The sequence below is a fragment of the Beta vulgaris genome, chromosome 9 (assembly GCF_026745355.1).
Source record: "Beta vulgaris subsp. vulgaris cultivar EL10 chromosome 9, EL10.2, whole genome shotgun sequence".
Taxonomy (NCBI): Eukaryota; Viridiplantae; Streptophyta; class Magnoliopsida; order Caryophyllales; family Amaranthaceae; genus Beta; species Beta vulgaris.
Window position 1 is genome coordinate 19,352,780 of NC_079210.1, and position 22,784 is coordinate 19,375,563.

Genomic DNA, 22,784 nt, shown 5'->3' on the forward strand with positions numbered 1-22,784 from the left:
GTGTTTTTTTGGGTGCTATTTAAAAGAATAAAGTTAAATATTACAAATTTTTACTTTTTCCAACATTAATAATAATCGAGAAAGTAATTCAATGCAATTTCAGAAAAAAAAAAGGAAATGAGCTTATTGTTCTTTTTCGCTTTGAAAACCGTCGTTTCACTTTAATAATTGGTGGAGTAACCAACAAACACGGCACTTCATGTGATACTTGCTTTCGCCACCAGTTAGGGGAATTCTTATTTTTTAGGCACCTTTGCACTTGCATAATGAATTGTGTGTGTTGAACTTCGTTCGTTTCCCATTATATACTACACATAAAGGTTTTAAAATACACCATTTCCTGCAGTAAAGCTTTTCTTCAATAAATCTACCATTCATATATTATACTCCATATGAAGGAAATGAAATCTCCTTCTTCACTACCTGTCATTTTCATTCTAACAATATTATTTTGTATCTGCATACTGCTATATTTCCTCACATCATTAAGCTTGCTGTGGACCAACTCTGATTTCAGAAATGTTTTTGTTTCGTCATCACGTTTGTCACCTCCTCTTTCTCTTGAACATATAGTGTTTGGCTTAGCTTCTTCCAGAACATCATGGCTGAAGCAAAAGGAGTTTGTGAAGATCTGGTGGAAACCTGATCGAATGCTAGGGTGTGTTTTCGTCGACGGCTTACCACTGGAACTAAATCACACCCATGACAGTTCTTTACTTCCCCCTGTTTGTGTTTCTCAGGACAGTTCACGGTTTCGCTACACCTATAAACATGGGTACCGCTCTGCCATTCGTGTCGCACGCATTGTATCAGAAACTGTTAATTTAAACCATTCGGATGTCCGATGGTATGTCTTTGGAGACGGTCACACGATTTTCTTCCCGGAGAATTTGGTTAGCACACTTTCTAAGTATGATCACGAGCTGTGGTACTACATTGGGTCGAGCTCAGAGATTTATGAGCAAAATAAGGTGAATTCATTTGATATGGCTTTTTGGGGAGCCGGATTTGCGGTAAGCGCTCCTCTGGCTAAGGCTCTAGCTAAGGTTTTGGATTCTTGCTTGGAGCGGTATCATCATCTTTATGGAAGTGATGGAAGGATTCATGCATGCTTAGCTGAGCTTGGAGTTGGATTAACACCTGAACGTGGTTTTCATCAGGTAATATGAATCGAATGGTTAGCTTTCTCTGCATTCTTCAGCATTTTTATGTGTTTGCTCGTCTTGGTTTTCATATCTTGCCCAAATTAGCCGACAGCTTTTAATTTCCTTTGCTTCGAGTTTGCTTTCATTGAGCTATTGAGGGATTGGAGAACCTATACTAATATATTAAAAGACATCCTAAATAATGAACGGCGTCACGAGACACTCTACGTCTCTACCTAGGACTGTTTTACTCCATATAATCCACGTACAATTAAGAAAATGAGAAATTTCGTTGTATAAGTTTTTATACTGTGACTTTAAGTTTATATTCTATATTCTTAACCACTAGAACAAGTATTATTTAGTGTTATCATTTTAAGGTATAATTATTAATAAATGAAAATTTTCCTTGTCCAGAGTATATACCGAGTCTAATAAATAGTTTGTTTTTTATCTAAAGCTTGGTTAGTCTATTACCTTTGTATTATATTCACGAAGTTTTTCTTAAATTGGAGTTAGGTCGGAGCAAGACTTGAGACACCTGATTATTTTATATCACCTCGAAGATATTTTTTTAAGGACAAAGAATAGTGCATTAATCAACGAACAAAACGTCCATGAGTACATAAGGAGATACAATACAAGGACAATGTTTTACCATCATTGTTCATAACCAAAAGCTAAGACACTACTTTCACAATGTGGTAAGATACAAAATTCCCAACCTTTTAGCATGATAAAAACTAATAGCATGAAAATCAGAACAAAGAGAAATGATGTCTCCAAAGGTAACATCAAAGTCCGAGTAATAGAGAGCTACTCTAGATAGGCGAGAAATGAGAACTTGTGAATCCGACTCATCAATCACCTTCTATAAACCTTGCTTCTTAGCCCACCACACATCCAAATGAATGGCCTTTGCCTTCGCAATATCGGGCAGCCACCAAGCTCTTGATCTCCTCACAGCCGAGAACAAAACCCTCCCATCCTTGTCCTGCGCTACAACACCCAAACCCACCCTGTAATATCCCGAATTTCCCCGACCAGCTTACAATGGATTAAGCACATCGAAAGAGACTCTAGTCAAGATAACCCGGACTATTACCATTACACTCACCGAATTACATCAGAGAGTATGGAACTCAATTCCCATTCTATTCAAATTAATTAACTATTACAACAACGCCCTAATTCTCAGACTTTATTCTAATAAATTTTTATAAAAAATCCGACAAAGTTTCCTTTGAAAATAGGATAACTCTAAAGCGAGAAATAATATGCACCTGTTACAATTTCATTAAATAAAATATTTCCAAATCCGATAAGTCAACCACCTCAACGCTCTCGCGGAGCAACACAATAGAAAATCAGGAGCACTAACGACTCTTAAAATCATCAAATCGAAAATACATAATTAACAACTAACTGTTACAAAGCCAAGTGTCCTCGCCTCGAAAACAAATACAATACCACAAGTAATCTTCCTAATGGATAATACCTTTAACTCTTGAAAAAACAACTCTGGGCTCCAACCTGAAACATTTAAGGAAACTGCCATTCACCAAGTGACAGGTCACATAAATGACAAAACAACATACACACATCAGCAAAGTTGAGTACTAGACCCGTAAATAAGCTTAACACATGCTTTGGTGGCTTTTACTTGAAAACGACTCAACAATCATGATGCTCAAATTAATCACACAAGTCATAACAAAGTATGTCCTTAGTCATGTCGGACACATACATGCAATACCATTATTCAATTCAATTCATAGCACACCATCATTCATGTAACAACAAGCAAAACGGAGACATGTTTTATATATCTTCATTTAATTAGCTTTCCACATATCACAATTTCTTATGAGGAATCTAAGTTAACCAACTCTGATATAGGTTATATGACTTATTTCCTTAAATCTATTTCTTGTGAGAAATCCAACTTAGATTCTCAAATACTATATCAGTTATTTTCTTATACTTCTACAAATAATTCCTTATTAAGAATTCAATAATAAGACAACACTCCATGACATGATTACTTATCGAGAATCCAATACAAAAATATGATCCCTTATCAGGAATCTAATAAGAAGATACGATTCCTTATCTGGAATCCAACATCAATATAACTTACCATGATATGCTTCCTTATCAAGAAACCAATATCCATATTCATATTCAAATACTGAATAAACATTCATTACCTACCTAATACGATTCCTTATCGGAAATCCAATATCGAAATAACTTACCACGATACGATTCCTTATCGAGAATCCAATATCGATATATCTTTCATAATTTGAGATAACTTTCTTTTTAATCAAGGGGAAAGAGAACGCGGCGGAGGAGACGAAGCTTACACTCCGACAGTGGGGGTCGTCACCCAACCATTCGCTTTACTTTTGGCCAATAACCGCGACTAGTCCGAATTACCTATTTCCGCTGATTCAATCAGTCATCCATAGGTTTCACGTTACCTGATATATCGCCTAGTTATCGCCCCACAGAGCAATGGACAGGTTTCCCTGTTTGGGCTCCCCCAAGGTTCACAATCCATGGTGAACAATCCATGGTGATTCAGACGAGGCTACTTTCCCCTATGGATCACTTCTCATTATCATTAATATTTCAATCTGCTAATTCTTGCAACTCATCCATACTTATAATAATTCCTAACAATAATTCCTAACAATCTTTGAACGACAAACTAAACAAGATAACTTCTCCTTAGAGAACTATAATTGTCTCACATAAGATCTTTACAAGTAAGCATTTCAAACTAACACATATATACTTTTATATGCAATCCAATTTCATTCATAGGACTTTGAACTCAAAGATTAACAAATAATCATGCTCGATAACTATCAACAATAATGACAAATGGTCTCTCAGCTAGAATTAACTAATGAGAGTTATTAAATCAATTCCACACATCACATACTTTTTTACATATAGATAGTTCATATTCCTTTCCACTTGACAAATATCTATGTACACTCATCTCCATAATGATAATAAAGATTATCAAACATCAACAATATCCGCAATAGGTCTCTCACTTAAAATTAACTAAGGAGAGTTAACTTACACATCACGCTCCAGGTCATTAATCAAAGGTTGGTTAATGAAAACAATCAATTTTGATTCATATTATACTATTAGTGGAATTCCAAGTAACAGATTTAACAACAAATTCAACTACGGCCCATGTCTATAATCATAGAGAACAAGTTTATCTCATTACTAATTAGAAAACCATTCCTTATCTAAGTGAAACTTCTCTAAAGTAAGTCACAACTTATATTAATTTACGTAGTAAAACACACGCACTAATTTACTTTAGTGATTCACTAGTTAAATAAGCCGACTTTATTATATTATTCCATTTATAGTTATCGAACTAAAATACTTTACTAACCACATCTTATCTAATTTAATCCATAGTTAGGTAAAATAACTCCCATATTGTAACACCCCGATAAATCTCCTTTTTCAAAAATACTTTTTCAACATAAAAACATAGAGAATTACCAAAGGATTATTATCCGTGTGATAATGTATCGACTTATTCAGAATTTTGCAGCGGAAAACATATATAACTAAACTTCATACTTTAATATAGTTAATAAACAAAGTATGCAAACCAACACACTATATATGTTAACTTCAAAACCAAATTTAATATAATATGTTCCTACTAAAACAATAGATAAAACAATCTGTTACACAAACTTTCCATTCCTAGATTCCCATGATGCAACATCTCCAAACCTGTAGATGTGAATGCTCTAAAGATTCTGTTCACCAAAATGGATCATCACATAATCAAAAAGGCAAAACCATGATCAACATACACAAATAAAACACGTAATTAGCAAAGCTGGGTACTACGTAATAATAATAAATATTCCTAAAGTGATACTAATAAATAATAAGCATGGATAAATAATAATATAACAATCTAACCTTTTGCAGATAACTTTTACTGAACTTAACTTTAACCATCTTTTTATTACTTTAATAGAATAGTTATTGGACCGAGTTGTCCTACCAAAACATGCCTTCACCTCGGAAGACGAAATACGGGCATGACTTCGTACTCCATAATGACCTGCGATATCGATGAACCTTTGAAAAATAGGAATAGTGATCAATCTGTTTCCCAGATTAAAGCCACGGGCTACCACCATGTACTCCAACTCCTAATTGTCCAACTTCAGACGTACATCAGTCTAAAGTTTATTACTACCCAAGTTACACTTTACGTGATTTACAATTTATTACTTGTTATGACACACAAGTAACACATACATATATGATCAAACATTCACAACTGACCGTCATTTTTATCTTCGGATTAAATAAGTGATCACACAACTTACAATCCAAGATTAATTCCTTTTATTCCAATCTTTCTTATTTGTTGAACCTAGCAAACAACCAACTTACCTTTCAAAGGCATAATTTATCAAGTTACCAAATAAGGCCCATAGTCCTCATAAAATAGTGAAAATAATAATACGAGAGAACACATGATTCAACATGATCCAACATGATAAATATATTAATTCCCCCATGTGAATTAATAAATTAAATTAAGTTCCCAACCAACATGCTTGCATCAATATTCCATACAAACATGATAATCAACTCATAATTAAATCTCGTCATCAACATATTTGCACACAGGCATAGAACATGTAAAATTTAACCATAATAGAAATCACATATGAACTTACAAAGTTCCTATACATAATACAACTTTTCTTCCTAAAAATCATGATACTACATCACATAACACATAGATATGTAAGTACCTTTTGTGAGCAAATTGGTAAATCACCTTTAATCACCTTAAAAATCATCTACTGAATAATCTCCGCCTAAAACAACCAATATAATTCAAAAACAATACTTTAAATCCTCTTTAAAAATATAGGCCCACTATGCCAAAAGCGAAGGAAACCCCATCCATCTCTCTCTTTTTTTATGTCCCCATGTTGTTACCATTAAAACTTCAATTACTTATTTTACCTAGCATAGTACTACTATACTAGTCATTAAATCCATAAAACTCCATTAATAATGCCCTTTCTAAAATTCCAACAACTTATAAAATTTTAAATCTCTCTTCAAACATGCTTAAATTCATAGTTTAAATCAATTTCATAGTTTATAAATGCTACTATGATTTTCCAATCTTTAACACCCTAAAAATTCATGCTTTGATAATTAGAAACTCAATCTAAAGATAATAATCAAATCTAAAATTTTATTCTTTCAATACATATTTTATATAATCTCAGATTCATCATTAAAATGGTAAATTAAAGTTATTAATCATAATTAGTACTAAAATAAAATATAAAAACATAATCTTTAATCAAAACTTGAGGAAGAAAAGAATTAAACCAATAAATCAAAGGAACAAAGGAGACAAGGGGCGCCGACAACCCTTAGCAGTGGCGGCAGCAGCAACAACATGGTGGTGGTGGTGGAAATTGTGGTGTTATTGTGACGTTTCTTGGTGAAGAAGAAAATATTTCTTGAATAAGACACAAAGAATTGGAAGAAGACACATAGAAAACGTGAAGAAGGGAAGAGAGAGAGAGAAAGAAAGAACCGACCCTTGGGAAGTGTGAGGAGGAGAGAGAAAATTTGTGTGGTAAAATAATTGTGTTTAAGATATTTATATGTAGGTTTTTCTTTTTGAGCTTTATGATGAATAGGATTAATGATTTAGAAAACCTAACATCAATAGAAATCATTTTCCTAATCCACCTAGAATTTGGGTTCCTCAAGCCCATTTAAATTTTATTTTTCAAATCCAATTAATATTTCAAACATTTTTCAAAGCATGCGTAAACAAAAATATTTTCAAAGCATGACTTTCAAAATGGTCAACCTTCTTTAAATAAATAAATCATTTCAACTAAATTATGTTTAAATATAAATATATAAATACTAAAATATATTTTTAAAATCCATAAAATTACGGTGAATTACACATACTCTTCTTATTATATATTAGGTATGCCACCTTTCCAGAATTTAGTAAGCTTCCATCAACAACAACATAGAAACAACTGTCATATATCGCATAAACAAAACCAAGAACATGATTTCATCTCTACAATAATGTATTTGATATTCAACACACCTCTTAACACTAATAAGATTACTTAAACCATATATCTAAGATTTCATTTACGTAATTAACAACTTATATCCAACCTAGTGATTCAAACCCACATATTAAACTATTATGGTGATTATTAACCACTAATCTAACTTAATTATATTAATCTACTTAGGAACCATTTGTTGTCACAATATCCAAAATCAATTTTCTAAGATAATGTTACTCTAATTTATGAATATTAATACCACCTCCGAGTTATTTCATACATAGTTGATCATCAATCTCCAAGATAAATAAAACTTTCTCAACTTGAACTTGAACTCCATAACGACTTCTCCAATGATCTAGATATCTAACTTTTAAAACAAGGAGACCAATGTAAATTTAATTTGTTACTTATAATTCCTTGATTACTCTCATTCACTAAACGAATTAAACCACCAACTAGTTGAAGTCATAACTCATATAAACACTATCACATAGGATAACATTACTACAATTTATTTGGTGAACTAATTACTATCATATAATGGAAACTCCCTTAGTGAAATTATCAATCTAACAAAATAAACTTTCAAAACAAAGCTAATTGAATTATTGAACCATGATCCCAAAATTGATTTGAACTCAACCATGTCTTCATAATCATAAACCACCACCATATCAAAACCACTAGCATATAATATCCACAATAAACACCACAACAACAATACTAACCACAATAATAACAATACCAGAGATAAAGTACATTTTATTCTTTGTCAGAACAACCACACAATTAATCAATCAATTAATCTACAAAGCTTCATTTAACTAATGTCATAATTTCATAATCAACAAACTATTGATATTATAAACTTCAATTAGAACAAAACCCAATTCAAAAGAGAGGTCAAACGGGGTTAGTACCGACAAGGGGGAAACTCGACCATCTCGTGCTACAGGACCAACGCCACGATGGCGGCAGCGCAAAAACACAACAACGCGAGAACAGAGAAGGAAGGCTAGAAGTGGCGACGGCAACGTGCGGTGGTGACGGAGCACCACCCAACAACAGCGTCGAGAGCGGCAACACAACCGTGAACAGAGCAGCGAGCAGCAGCGCACACAACACAATCGCCACGAAGAGGAGTGAGAAGACGCGAGCAGGGGATTGAAACACAGCAACAACACCGCACGAGGGAGAAAGAAAGGAAGCTCCGACGAGCTTCAGGAATGTCGGCAAGAGAGTCGACGCAGGTGAGAGAAACAGGGTAGGGGTATTTGGGTTTTGGGGTTTTCACGGGAGAGAGATTTTGGGTTTGGTTTTTTTTTTTTTTTTTTTTTTTTGTCTTCGTGGAAATGACGAGACAGGAGGAGGAAAAGGTTGGGGATATTTGGTTTCCTAATTAAACCGACAAGAGAATAAAAAGTAGGGATACCAATCCAAATCGATAAATCACAGCTATTAATTTTCGTAGTTTAGGCAAACACCATCCAACAAAATTTTAAATTAAAGATAATAATTTTACAAAAATTAAATATATAAATATATTACAAACGCAACAAATAAAAATAGTTTTCCAATCCAAATAAAATATGAATATGAAGATCATAATTAACTTAATAAATATAATTAGTATTTAATGAACACTTTTAAAAACAAGTCTGTTACACACCCAACCTTCCTCACTTAGCGAAGCATCCGTGTTAACCTTCACCAATTTTCCCGACGGGGCACAACATTTGCTCGGGCTAGAAATATGCTGATTCTTCGATCCAACATATATACGTTGGGTATAAGTATTGTGCTCTTCAACTTGACGGTAAACTCGCTGAGCCCAAACTTCAAGAGGCACACTTTTGTTTTCAAATATAAAATTATTTCGCTCGAACCAAATGTTCCACGCAAGGAAACCACCTCGTTGCACCATCTTCGGATCCATCTTGCACCTCAATCATCTTTCCAAACTGCAATATTTACACAATTTTCGAAACCTACACACTCCATAGACGCATGGTACGATGTCTCATCTTTGTCAGGACAATAAGGATATGGCGCTGCATCAATAATATGTTGAGCATTGAGAGCTGCACGTACATGCAATGAGTTTGTACACACTCTCCACATAAAGTGGCGGGCTCTAACCAAGCACCACAAAAGTCACCTAAATTCCCTCCATTCCCTAACATGTACGCAATTTTGACCGTATAACTCCCATTTTTCGAATATGCCCACATGAATTCATCGATACCTTCATGAGAGCTTAAAGGGATAGCTAGGATGTACTTCATATCTCTCTTAATAAAATCTTGCTCAATTAAATCAATTCGCCACTCCATTTTCTTGTAATCAATTAAATCCCCAACTACACTTAACCCATCAATCTCCTCACTCTCTATAAAACTCCCCTGCTCATCTCCGACCCAAGGGTCTCTCCAAATATCAATGTTTTGCTCATTATAACCCACACATGATACCTTCTACCAAAGCTTTTAGCACTCCAAATACTTCTCCACGAGAAGCTATTCGAATGTCCCAAACTTGTTATAAGCACATCACTATGGGGATGATATGTTGCTTTCATGACACGTCTATGAAGGGAATTTATATAATGAAGGAGGCGCCATACTTATCTTCCCACCCATATAATTCAGTTTGCACAATTCATCTGAGCTCAAAATCAGTGCATTTTTCGAGCTTCTCCTTTGCCGCCCCATCAAAATCAAACCATAAGTGAACTCTCATGAATAATAGTTATAGAAAACTTGTACACCCCCATAAGATAAGTGGAAATTGCTTAAATACTTTAATCAAAACTTTCTTCCTTGCTCTTGATAGTAGTTTCTCTTTCCACCCACGCCACTTCTTCCACACTCAATCCAGGACACTATAAAACATCATGTTATTTGAATTTCCCTCACAGTAAGGACGAACCTACATATTAGGGCTTTAACTTGCTTTTGATGCTTATCAACTTGCTTCATCTGGAGCAGATTAATCAACTCCTCTTTTCGCTCTCTACAAACTACTCTACTGAACAACACTTTTAACTTCTCATAGTTAATTTTTTGTCTGAATGTTTTTTCATATTGGTTAAGTATATCAACTATTGGCAAGCATTGCTGTTCGGTGGCTCTTGTGAAGAGAAAACTATCGTCTGCAAAAAGAAGATGAGATACCTACAGGCCATTTCTGCTAGCTTTAGCACCATGGAGAACCCTAGCATCAACCTTCTACTTAATCATCTGCGAAAATGCATCTGCCACTAAGATGAATAAGAAGGGAGATAAAGGGTCTCCCTACCTCAAACCTGTAGCAGGAGACATAAAACCACAAATTTTGCCATTGATAATGAAAGAATATGAAACCGTAGACACACATTCATCAATTACCAAATTCACCCGTCATTTTGAAGATATTATACATCATCCAAAATTATGATTTCATGCGATTCACTTGAATTTCTTTTCTTTTCCTTCTTTAACGAAGAGAAATTTACATGGTGACATGCTGCTTTGCAATTATCAATGCGGTGGAAACAAAAGTTGACGTTCTCTCAAGTGATCCAGTGTTGTTTTACAAAAAAAGTTGAAATTAATGAGCCAACAACAAATTGTTATGTAACTAAAAAATAAAGGGAAAATTATTATTCCCGACACCCCCATCCCCTTCCTAACCACCTCCATTTGTATCTTGTATTTCCCCCTCCTCCCATTTTGTCGGCCACCGCCCAGATCTAACCTCCACCGGCCGTGGACCTGCTCCATAAATCCTTTACAACATTTTATTCGAACTCCACCATAACATTATCCCCTACAAAAACTCTACATTATATCTTCTTCAACACGACTCTCATCACATGCAGTAGTTTAATTCAAGAACCTTCTAGAATATTCGAATTCTCCTTTTCAGAGAGAATGCGAGTAAGAGAGAGAGAGAGAGAGAGAGAGAGAGAGAGACAGAGAGAGAGAGAGAGATGAGAAAAGCATAGGATTGAGGGAGGGCTGGGGGGTAAAAAGGAGGGGGTCGGGTTGTAAAGGGGAGGGTGGAGAGTGCGAAGGAGGGATGGAGGAGATAACTTTGAGGATAAAAATTATCCGCGAAAGAAGAGGCTTTGTTCTGCATCATTACTAACAGTTGGAGTTAGTTTCTTGCGATTGGCGGTCATTAGGGAGGATAATAATTCTTCCAAAAGGTTTGATTGCTCCGATAGAGCCGACACAAAAGGTGGAGGAGATAGCTTCATGGATTTATAATGCGACGGAAGAGGGCGGGTTAGGTGCATGGTAATGCAGGAAGGAGGAGATAGGTGATGAGGGAGTCAAGGGGTGTTCAGTGGGAAGGGGTTGGTTGTTTAAGGAGGAGCGAAAAAAGGAACTTTTTGCTGTTTTTTTTAAAATTAATGTCACTTGGATGGAAAAAGTCATTAATGTCACCTTTAACACAACGATATAGGGTCAACTGAGAGAGTGTTAATTTTTCATTTCCAATCCGCTAAAAATTCCATGACAAGATGTCACCATGTAGAAATTCCCATAAAAAAAGAAAGTCACATGATCAGACAATAATAAAGGGGAGAAACCAGGGTTGTTTGTGGCATTTTATGGTTCCTCGACAAAATAAGAGACACTGGACCATCAATTAAAGTTTTAGTTAAAAATTTATTATACACTCTAATATAAAATTACTTCATCGACTCAAAATCATTATCCATTTTTCCAGTAGAATGTCTAATGAAACTACTTTACATAATTATGATTTGTGTTGCGACCACATCACAACTATGCTACCTCCCTTTTTTTTAGATGCAACATTTAATTATTCTAATCCATTCACCAAAAAAGCAAATGTTGCATAAAAAATTCGAGATATTATGCCTAATACATGTTTTATTAAGAACACAATCTATTAATAACAGGCGTTCCTATCAAAGAAACGTGCAACATGACACTCTCAAATGTATGTGCCATATGGCACTCTTCTGAAACTTCTAATATGCATATTTATGATCTCGTTTTAAAAATGTTAACAATGTGTAGCTACAAGGAATCGAACACATGGCTTTTGAAATGAAATGAAAGGTTTAACATCCAATCTACTACAATTTCAATGTTTATTGTTTCAAAGTAAAACATGATAAAGTCTTATAATCGTATATAACTATAAAGACATAGACAAACCTTTTGATCTCGAGCATTTTTATCAAGGTAATAACATTATTTTACCCCAATTCCATTGAAATTGTTACTTTTATCCCCAATTCCTCAGTATTCGTTTTTTTAAAATGACTTATCATGCCATAATGCCCATTTTCTAATTTTTCACTAGGCGGAATACTAATATGTATGATATTTATAACTGATCCGAAGCATCGTCAAGGCCAAAATACTAGTATAAAAAGTATAGGGAGAAAATTTGGTGGACGAATATGGGATCTACCTTTATTTTAAAGAAAAAAAAGCCAACATAGGTACTTTATATGAAGCAAGTAAATACGGACCTCTAAAAATGATATATATAGCAAGTTAAACAAAAAAGAAAGCATTATATAATTCTATAGCATTATGCACAACATACACCTTTTTTTTTCCCCCGACTCGTATTTAAAAAGGGGAAATGATATACATATCCCTTAGGGCTATATATAAGGTGCTTAAAATGGAAATAAAAAATTGAATCAAGTATTTATTACCTCAAATAATGTGAAATATTATTAGGAATTCTTAAATATTTTCATTTTAAGACATGCATTTAATGCTTATATATAGCCCTTAGGGCAACATATAACATTACCCTCTAAAAAAAAAGGAAGAACCCATTATGTTCAATCAAATATGTCTTTTCTCTTTCCTTAATATAACATCTCTTTAATGGCACATTATATACTTTTTTTTTTTTTTCAAAATCTTTATGCTTTAAACTAAATAGCATATGTAAAATAGAGATGAAATATTTATTCTAAATCATATATCTTAAAACAATTTCAAATACAAGAACAAGGTGATATTATACGTTCCAAACCAAAAGCCTTCTAATATTTTCGAGTTTGCTAAAATTAAAGCAAGGGTTTTTCTTGTATTTGAAATTAGATGAAAGTAGGATAGTGTGGGTTTTCTTCATATATAAGGGAGTGTTTAGGTTTTGCAAAGAATGCAGGTGCACTGAGACCACACGAGGATCTGCAATTTATCGACTTATGATGAGAGGTGTCTCATCTATCGGAGGATGTGGGCTTGTAAAGATAATGGTAGTGTCCTCCTGCAAGGCCCCGACGATATTCTCCTCTATAACAACATGATTTGTGGGCTTCATGACAGGTTTATATTCCACAATACACAAGTGGATTTACAAAATTTCCTACAACACATCAATGAAATGTCTTAAAATGCATGTCGGGTTGCTAATCGACCTTCATATAGGCTTGATGGGGACAAAGCTTCAACCGATCCTATAAGTGACTTCTAAGAGCCACCATTATGGTGCCCTTGACCTCGGTATTTAGATGAACAAAATTTGGGTGGGTACATGAAAACCACCTTCATATTTCAAATGCACTCACTAACCCTTTCACACCCTTCAGGAGTGATTTTTTTTTTGGGGGGGGGGGAGGTGTCGTCAATTTTCTGAAGGAACGATTCAGCAAGAGGTGGCCCAACTTCCGTCTTGTCTTTTACATGAATGTTGCAATCAATATGAAGCTTTCATGCAACGAACAACGTAAGATAGGGATGTTAGGTGTGATCAACAAGAGAACCGGATATACAACTCCAAGGCACGAAAATTATGCTTTCCTATTAGTTTAATTTCGCCCCTCTAGGATCACTGGGTTAACACGAACCAACTAATGAGATACAATGGAAAGAACAATTAACTAGATGATCTTTCAAGTGAATCAACAAGAACTGTGTGCTTAGAGTTTATGAAGAATACTCAAGAGAAATTAACAAAGTTTCTCTCAAGCAAAGCAAGTAAATTAGAGTGTGAAAAATTAATTTTCTACTACTCTCTCCTCATAAGAATCAGAAACGTTATATAGATATATTCCCTTCAAGATTAGAGTTGTTATTTTCATAACTCCCCCTTTAATCACTGATTAAGGACCTTTAATCCACTGATTAAGAATCCTCATAGTCATTAAACGGATAACGTACACAATACAACGGTTAGAAACCGTCAACGCACCTTTTCACGTCCCCAAAAAGAACACCCGTCTCGACTCGCGATATAGATCGCGAGTCGCGACAATGCACTTGTCGTGACCCGCAATACCTGTCGCGACTCGCGATGGCCTTCTATTTTGCTTTATTTTTCCACGTGGATTTGCGTTTTTGCGTACTCTAATCATTAACATACTAGACCTCATCCTCTTCTAGTATATGATCATATGAGCATGAAAACCCATTGCACTATAATGTTCCAACAATCCTCCTCCCATTTATAGGTAATGTTGAAAAGTTTTCAACTTGCTATAAACCACAAACAAACATGCTCATGCATCATGGAAATATCTTACGACTGAATTTCCACTTAGTAAAAGTAACTTTATAATAATATTGATCATAATGATAGACAAAGCTTTAAATCATATAACCACCACAAATTTTTGATATTAATACACATAAACATAAAATAAGTTCTTAACCTCCAACACGTGTGAAGCCTTGGTGTCCATATCCATTCATAAGCGTTCCAAGTCAAGCCTTAGACTTGGTGAAGTGGCCAAACCTCTAGCTTATATAGGTAAATCTTTACGAAGATGCTCCTACAATTGAACACTTTATCAAACATTTATTAATAATAACTACCTATACCACATTGTAGCAACAAGCACTAACCTTGGGATGTGTTAAACAAGTGCTCCCAACCTTCTAGAGAAGTACTATCCTCTTTGAATTTGAGATCTAACGTTGTATTAGACATCAAATAGAGTTTTCCTTCACCATAAGTTTTTCAATAGGCTTAAGACCATTCCTTTGTTCATTTTGTTTTCCCTTGACAACAGTTTAGTAAACGTATCCGTCAAGTTCTAACTAGACATAACAAATTTAATAGTTATACAACTATTCCTTATCATTTCCAGCACATAGCTGTGTCTAACTCCAATGTGCCTTGACTTGCCATTGTAGACTTCACTATAAGCTTTAGCTATGGTTGATGCACTATCATAATGAATAGCAAGAGGTGACATAGGTTTGACCCATAAGTCAACCTCACTCAACACATTCCTTAGCCATTCCGCTTCTTGGCAACAATATGCCAATGCAATGAATTCCGATGCCATAGTGGAATCCGTTATACATGTTTGCTTCCTGGATGCTCATGAAATAGCACCTACGTCAAGAAGAAACACCCATCCACTAGTGGATGAATAATCTTCCTGATTGGAAATCCAACTAGCATCCGAGTTATGACATAATCCAAGGTTTTATTCAAATACCTTAGCACTCTTCTCAATGCTTGCCAATGCAACATACTAGGATTACTAGTATACCTACTGAGCTTGCCAATAGCAAAAGCTATATCCGTCCGCGTGATATTCATAACACAAATCAAGCTTTTAATTAAGCTTGCATACTCCAATTGTGAAATAGGAGTACCACTACTCAGAACCAAGTGAATACTAGGATCCATGGGAGTAGCAAAAATGATTCGAATTTGACTCATTTAACCTCTTGATCACTTTCTCAATTAATGAGATTGTGATAAAGAAAAGACCTTTTCTCTATTATTCTAATACCTAGAATAACATCCGCTTCACCCAAATCTTTCATGGAGAAGCTAGAAGAGAGAAAGACTTTGGTCTTTTCCACTTGTTCCAAATCAGTCCCAAAAATAAGCATATCATCAACATATAAGCAAATTATAACTCCTTTACCGTTTATTATCAAATTTGCTATATACACACTTATCGACTGATTTATTTTGAACCCACTAGACAAAAAACCTCATCAAATTTTTGATGCCATTGCTTAGGTGCTTGTTTAAGACCATACAAAGATCTAACTAATTTGCAAACTTTAGTTTCTTGACCTTGACCACAAACTCTTCAGGTTGATTCATGTACACTTCCTCCTCCAATTCACCATTAAGAAAGCAGTTTTACATCCATTTGGTGAATTACTAGACCATGAATCGCAGCTAATGCTACAAAGTCTAATAGTAGCTATTCTAGCTATCGGAGCATAAGTATCAAATAATCGATACCATATCTTTGCCTAAAACCTTGGACCACTAACCGGGCCTTATGTTTTAGTATGGTTCCATCGATTTTCTTTTTCCTTACAAAAATCCATTTACAACCTAGGGTTTGCAACCGGAGGTAAATTAGCTAAAATCCAAGTTGATTACCCATTATTGAATCCATTTCATCATTCACTGCCTCTTTCCAGAAAGCAGAATCATGAGACTTCATAGCCTCATCAAAGGTCCTAGGATCCTCCTCCATATTGTAACAATATGAAATTTGAGTCGAAATTGACTCCCTTGACCCTTCAACTAAATATAGTTGAAAATCCGGTCCAAAAGATTTTCTTTTCTAATTCTTTTACTTTTCCTAATTTTCGGTTTTGTAGTATCATGATCATTGAATGTCATCCACAACATTGGAACTAGTACTAGGTATCATGTCCTTTGGTCTTGGAATCGATGAGAATCTAGTCTCATCAAATATTGCATCCCTTGACTCTATCACAGAATGAATAGAGACAAAGTCATTGGGCTCAATGACATAAAACCTATAGGCTTTGCTATGTACCGCATAGCCTATAAAAATGCAATCAATTCCTTTTTCACCTAAAGTTTTCCTTTTAGGTTCCGTCAATTTGACAATTGCCCTACAACCCCATACCTTAAGGTAATTGAGATTAGGCTTTTTTTACACCAAAGTTCATAAGGGGTAGTCTTATTCCTTTTATTAGGAACTCGATTTAAAATTAACATGCAGTTAAAATTGCATCACCCCAAAAACCGTCATTAAGACCCGAATTAGAAAGCATGTGTTTAACCATTTCTTTTAGGACCCTATTTTTCCTTTCCGCTATACCATTACTTTGAGGTGAGTATGGGCGGTTGTTTCATGAATTACACCTATGGAACTAAAATAACTGGATTATAGTATTCACCACCCCTATCCGTTCGAAGTCTTTTAACTTTTATTAAGTTGAAGTTCCACTTCGGTCTTAAAGGTCTTAAACTTTTCTAGTGCTTCATCTTTAGTAAATAATAAATATATGTAACAAAACCTTGAAAAATCATCAATAAAAGTTACAATATTTTTTATTTCCAAAGAAGGTGAACTATGAAAGTCACACAAGTCACTATGCACCAATTCTAACAATACCGTTTTCTAGTCACACTAGGATAAGGATTTTTGTAATTTATTTAGCAGCAATGTTTACACTTCTCTAACTTTAAATCGAAAGGAGGTATTAAACCCACTTTAGACATGTCATATAATCTACGATAGTTCACATGACATAACGATTGTGCCATAGAGAAGAAACATCAAGCATGTAAATAGAACTAGTATCAATTTTATTACAATACTAAATTTAAACATTCCATTACAAAGAAACCTTGTCCAACAAAAATACCACCCTGAGAAATAATAAACTTATCCGACTAAAAAAAACTTTAAAACCAAACTTATTCAAAAGACCTCCTGACACAAGATTCTTCCTAACTTCCGGTACATAGACAACATCCCGGAGAGTTAAAGTCTTTCCCGAGGTTAACAACAATTCTACTTGGCCTATGCCTTTAGCCTTTACCGTAGAATCATTCCCCATATACAAGATCGGACCATCATCCAAATCTTTCAAAAACTTGAAGAATCTTTATATTGCACACATGTCTAGAGGCTCCTGAATCTATCCACCAAGAATCATCAAACTGCACAAACATAATTTCAGAATTTATAGCAACAAAATTTATTTCTTCAATTACATTTTCATGTGCAATGTTACCTTGGTTTTGAACAACACTAGGTTGTTCATTCTTTGTCTTCTTCTTGTTCTTAGAAGGACAACCCTCATGAGATGAGGACCATTGCATATCCAATAAGTGAGGGTCTTCCTCTTCTTGTTTGCGAAATTGGTTTTAGAATTGTTATTGTTGGATTTATTGGTCTTACTAGACCCACCAACCTCTACCAATTACGGTAGACTTAGGAATACTAGAGTAGTATCCTTAACCCCATCTTGAGCCCGGATCCCTCTTCAATACGAAGATGAGTTCCTAATTGCTCCATGGACATATCTTCCTTCTATGTTTCAAGAATGTTTGTATCTTTCCAAGATTGGTAATTTATGATGATTGAGGCAACCGCAATTGCCTCATCCATCACCATACCATGTGATCTTATTTGGTTCAAAATATGATGAACTTCATGAAGTTGCTCTATAATAGGCCGATCATTAGTCATTTTAAATGAATTAAAATTACTAACAAGAAATTTCTTATTTGAAGCATCTTCCGAAATACTTGGCCTCAAGAGCATCTCAAAGTTCCTTTGCACTCTCCACGTTTTAGTAAAGGTCGAACAAAGGGTCGGTAAGAGAGTTGAGAATGTGACCCCGACAAATGTAGTCATCATTCTCCGACTTTTAGTCTCTTCCTTGTAGTCTCAATGGACTTTTCCTCTCCATCTTTCGGAAATGGTGGCATGGGTGTTGAAAGAACATACACCACATTCAAAGTGGTTAACAAGAAGTGCATCTTCTTTTGCCATCTTCGATATCCCACCCCCTCGAACTTGTCCAACTTTTGGAATTTCATAGTCATGTCCCTGAGTGATTGAGCCATATCCGAAAAAGAAGAAATTAAACTAATAGATTGTTAGGTGTGATCAACAACGGAACCGGATATACCACTCAAAGGCACGGAAACTACGGTTTCCAATTAGTTTAATTTCGCCCCTCTAGGATCACCGGGTTAACACGAAACAACTAATGAGATACAATGGAGAGAACAATTCACTAGATGATCTTCTAAGTGAATCAACAAGAACTCTGTGTTTAGAGTTTATGAAGAACACTCAAGAGAAATTAGCAAAGTTTCTCTCAAGCAAAGCAAGTAGATTAGAGTGTGAAAAACTTATTTTCTACTACCCTCTCCTCATAGGAATCACAAAGGTTATATAGATGTATTCCCTTCAAGATTGGAGTTGTTATTTTCATAACCCCCCTTTAATAACTGATTAAGGACCTTTAATCCACTGATTAAGAATCCTCATAGTCATTAAACGAATAACGTACACAATACAACGATTAGAAAACATCAACGCACCTTTTCATGTCCCCAAAACAGAACACCCGTCGCGACTCGTGATACATATCGCGAGTCCCGACAATGCACTGGTCGCGACCCGCGACCAACCTTCTATTTTGCTTGGTTTTTCCATGTGTATTTGCGTTTTTGCGTACTCTAATCTTTAACATACTAGACATCCTCCTCTTCTAGTATATGACCATATGAGCATGAAAACCCATCACACCATAAATGTTCCAACAAGAGATTGATAAAATATAGGACCAATGTCATAGGAACAGATATAGAGAGAAGATATTACCATTTAAGAAAATGTTGCAATCAATATGAAACTTCCAAATAAGTGAAATATTACAATTATAAAAAAACAGAGGAAGTATTAAATTGCGCTTTCATGCGACGAACAACATAAAATGCCCTTTATTTCGCATTAATTAGGAAATTGATTCTTAGTTCTTCATCACCCTTTATTGACTACTACGCTCAATGTTGGAGCATGACTTAGAAGAAACCATTAATTCTATAAGTTCAATTGTAATGACATAGTGATTCAAAAAGTGTTTCCACATAAAAAATGTGATTACTTAGGGGGCTTTGTGAGCAGTGGCGGAGCCAGGATTTCAAAATCGGGGATCACAAAAAAAGATAAAAGATATTCAATATTATAAAATTTTACAACTCAAGGAAACCTTGTGGTAAATCGGGTTGTTTTCCCATTGCCTTTGATTTTTGATTTAGGTGTATCACTCATTGTTTCCTATATTCATAATTTAATACAAACTAACACATGAACTAACTATTAAACTATATGAAAATTAATTAATAAATTACCATCATAAGAAAACTAAATCATCATAGAAAATTATAAAATAATTAACACTACCTAATTTATACAAATTCACACATTCACAAAAAGTGAAAATCTCAACAAAGTGCATCAATCACAAATTCACACTTCACAAATTTGAAAATTCACACATGTATCCAAATATTACAAGTAATATCAACCAAATAAGATTTTAAATATACAATAAACAATATAGGAAATAGGAAATTAACAATGTAAAAAATTAAAATTTAAAGTTTTAAACTCTTTCAATACCTGATGGACGATGGTTGCCGCGGAGGTCAGAGGAGAAGTAGAGAGTTGGACGCGTGTTGCGGAGGTCGGAGGAGGACTGAGGCAGTGAGGGTGAGATCTGAAATGTCTCACATGAGTATTTGGGAAAAAGGGAGGAGGGAGAAAGTGATAAGTTTTGAAAATTAAAAGATTTTTTTATTTTATAAGTTCTTTTAATTAAAAGCTTGAGGATTATGGGAATTGGGACCCAAAATTAAAGTAAGTCTGCAATTGACAGACAATATACAAGATAACTTTAATTTTGTCTGCCAAAGTTTCCTTCTTTTCTGGCATTGTACTGTTTGCGTCAAAAGCAACAAATTTGTTAATTTTTATTTTTTTTTTACCAAAATCTTTTAATTTTTTTTTGAAATTCGCGGGGTCACGTGACCCTACGTGACCCATTCTAACTCCGCCACTGTTTGTGAGTAGGAAGCATATGCCCCCCCTTCCCAGATTTTTTTTTTGTCTTCTTAATTATATCACTGACATGAAACTAAAAGGATTGACACATTTGCATGTAATTTTATAAGCCCAAAAGCATAAAAATTCACATAATAATATTTAGGATTCCTGAATTTGTTATAGGTTGATGTCCGAGGCAATATCTTTGGTTTATTAGCTTCTCATCCTTTAGCACCACTAGTATCGCTCTCACATTTGGATGAAGTTGATCCCATATATCCAAACAAGTCAGTAATTGATGCTCTTCACCATCTCTTTAAATCAGCTACTATTGATTCTGGGAGGATTCTACAACAGACTGTATGCTATGATCGTTGGTTTTCTTGGACAATTTCAGTTTCTTGGGGTTATGCAATAGAAGTTTTCAACCAACATTTATACTTGCATGATGTATTACGTGTTCAAGATACATTCAGTCAATGGAAAAAAGGAGCAGCGGGAAACTATTTGTTTAGCACAAGGTTTATTCATCCTGATAGATGTCGAGGATCCACAATTTTCTTTCTTGATGAAGTGCATGAAAAGAGAACAATAGCCACAAGCAAATACAAAATAGTATTACCTGAGAATTGTACTTATGATCCAATGACTTCGCCTAAAAAACTAAAGGATATCACAATATTCTCAAGATATCTCAGCATAAAGCAGGTAAAAGCACACCTTTGACTTAAAATACATAATTTGTATTTGTATACATATATGAATTTTTATTTTCCTTTTTTTTCTTCAGTTACAGGCACCAAGGAGGCAGTGTTGTGATGTCTTACCTCCTAAAGTTCTTACCAGCTTGGAGATTTTAATTAGAGAATGTAGAGACGACGAACTCATAATGATGCATGCATAGATCTTCCAGTTGCCTCGATGGAAACCTCTTTGAAAATACAAGGTTGAGGGACTTTGCTTGGCTTGCCCAAAATTGGCACTTTTAGGAACCCTCTTTTTGGCAATTTCTCATTTTGTTGATATTTTATGTACGTACTACCATACTTAACCAATTTTATATGCCTTATCTTCACTTAAGCGACATTGTCTTAGTTAGAACATTGACAACTAGATTATAGTGCTAGATTTTTGTAAAGTAAATCCAGAAAAGAGAGAAACAAATGTTCATGTTGAAGACCCGCGAATCGGGAAAAAAACTTAATGCACTAGGGAAAAAAAAGGAAGGGATGCGCTGGAAGGGCTGCGTTTTCTTTAAAACGAAGCCCTTCTTTTATGAAGGTCTGTGTTTCTAAAGAAAACCGAAGTCCTTTTAGTGAAGGGTTGTGTTTTTTAAAAAAACGCAGACCTTTATGGCTTATAGGGCTGCGTTTTTTAAAAAACGCAGCCCATTATGTGATAAAGGGCGTGCGTTTTTTAAAAAAACGTAGCCCTTTATGGGATTTTTTTTAAAATAATTTTGAAAAGAATTAAGCGCAGGCTTACCATATTAAGCGGGCTCATTCTCCTCTCCCTCATTCTCTCTCCTCTCTAATGTCCTTCCTTCTTCCTTCTCTCTCACCCTCATTTACTCTTCTGCTGGCCCATTTTTTTTCTCTCTCTCTCTCTCCTCTTCTCTTCAAAAAAAAAAACCTCCGTCCTTTACTCCCTCACGGATCTTCACGGCTCAATCTTCAATTCGTCGATCGTCGTTCGTTCGTCATTCGTTCC

At 34.9% G+C, this 22,784-nt stretch overlaps 1 protein-coding gene and 1 long non-coding RNA gene across 2 annotated transcripts; one reads left to right on the plus strand and one right to left on the minus strand.

Moving 5' to 3' along the window:
* The first annotated feature begins 130 nt into the window (after positions 1 to 130).
* Positions 131 to 22,149, plus strand: LOC104903328 (uncharacterized). Its single transcript, XM_010691344.4, has 3 exons — positions 131 to 1,160; positions 21,258 to 21,782; positions 21,865 to 22,149. The coding sequence occupies exons 1-3, from the start codon at positions 393 to 395 to the stop codon at positions 21,976 to 21,978; spliced, it is 1,407 nt and encodes a 468-aa protein (XP_010689646.2). The 5' UTR covers positions 131 to 392; the 3' UTR covers positions 21,979 to 22,149.
* LOC125493150 (uncharacterized) lies at positions 2,334 to 8,696 on the minus strand. The gene is made up of 3 exons (XR_008967486.1): positions 5,124 to 8,696; positions 3,404 to 4,954; positions 2,334 to 2,678 (listed from the first exon to the last, which is right to left on the minus strand). It is a non-coding gene; the product is annotated as an uncharacterized LOC125493150 (long non-coding RNA).
* Positions 22,150 to 22,784: the final 635 nt, after the last annotated feature.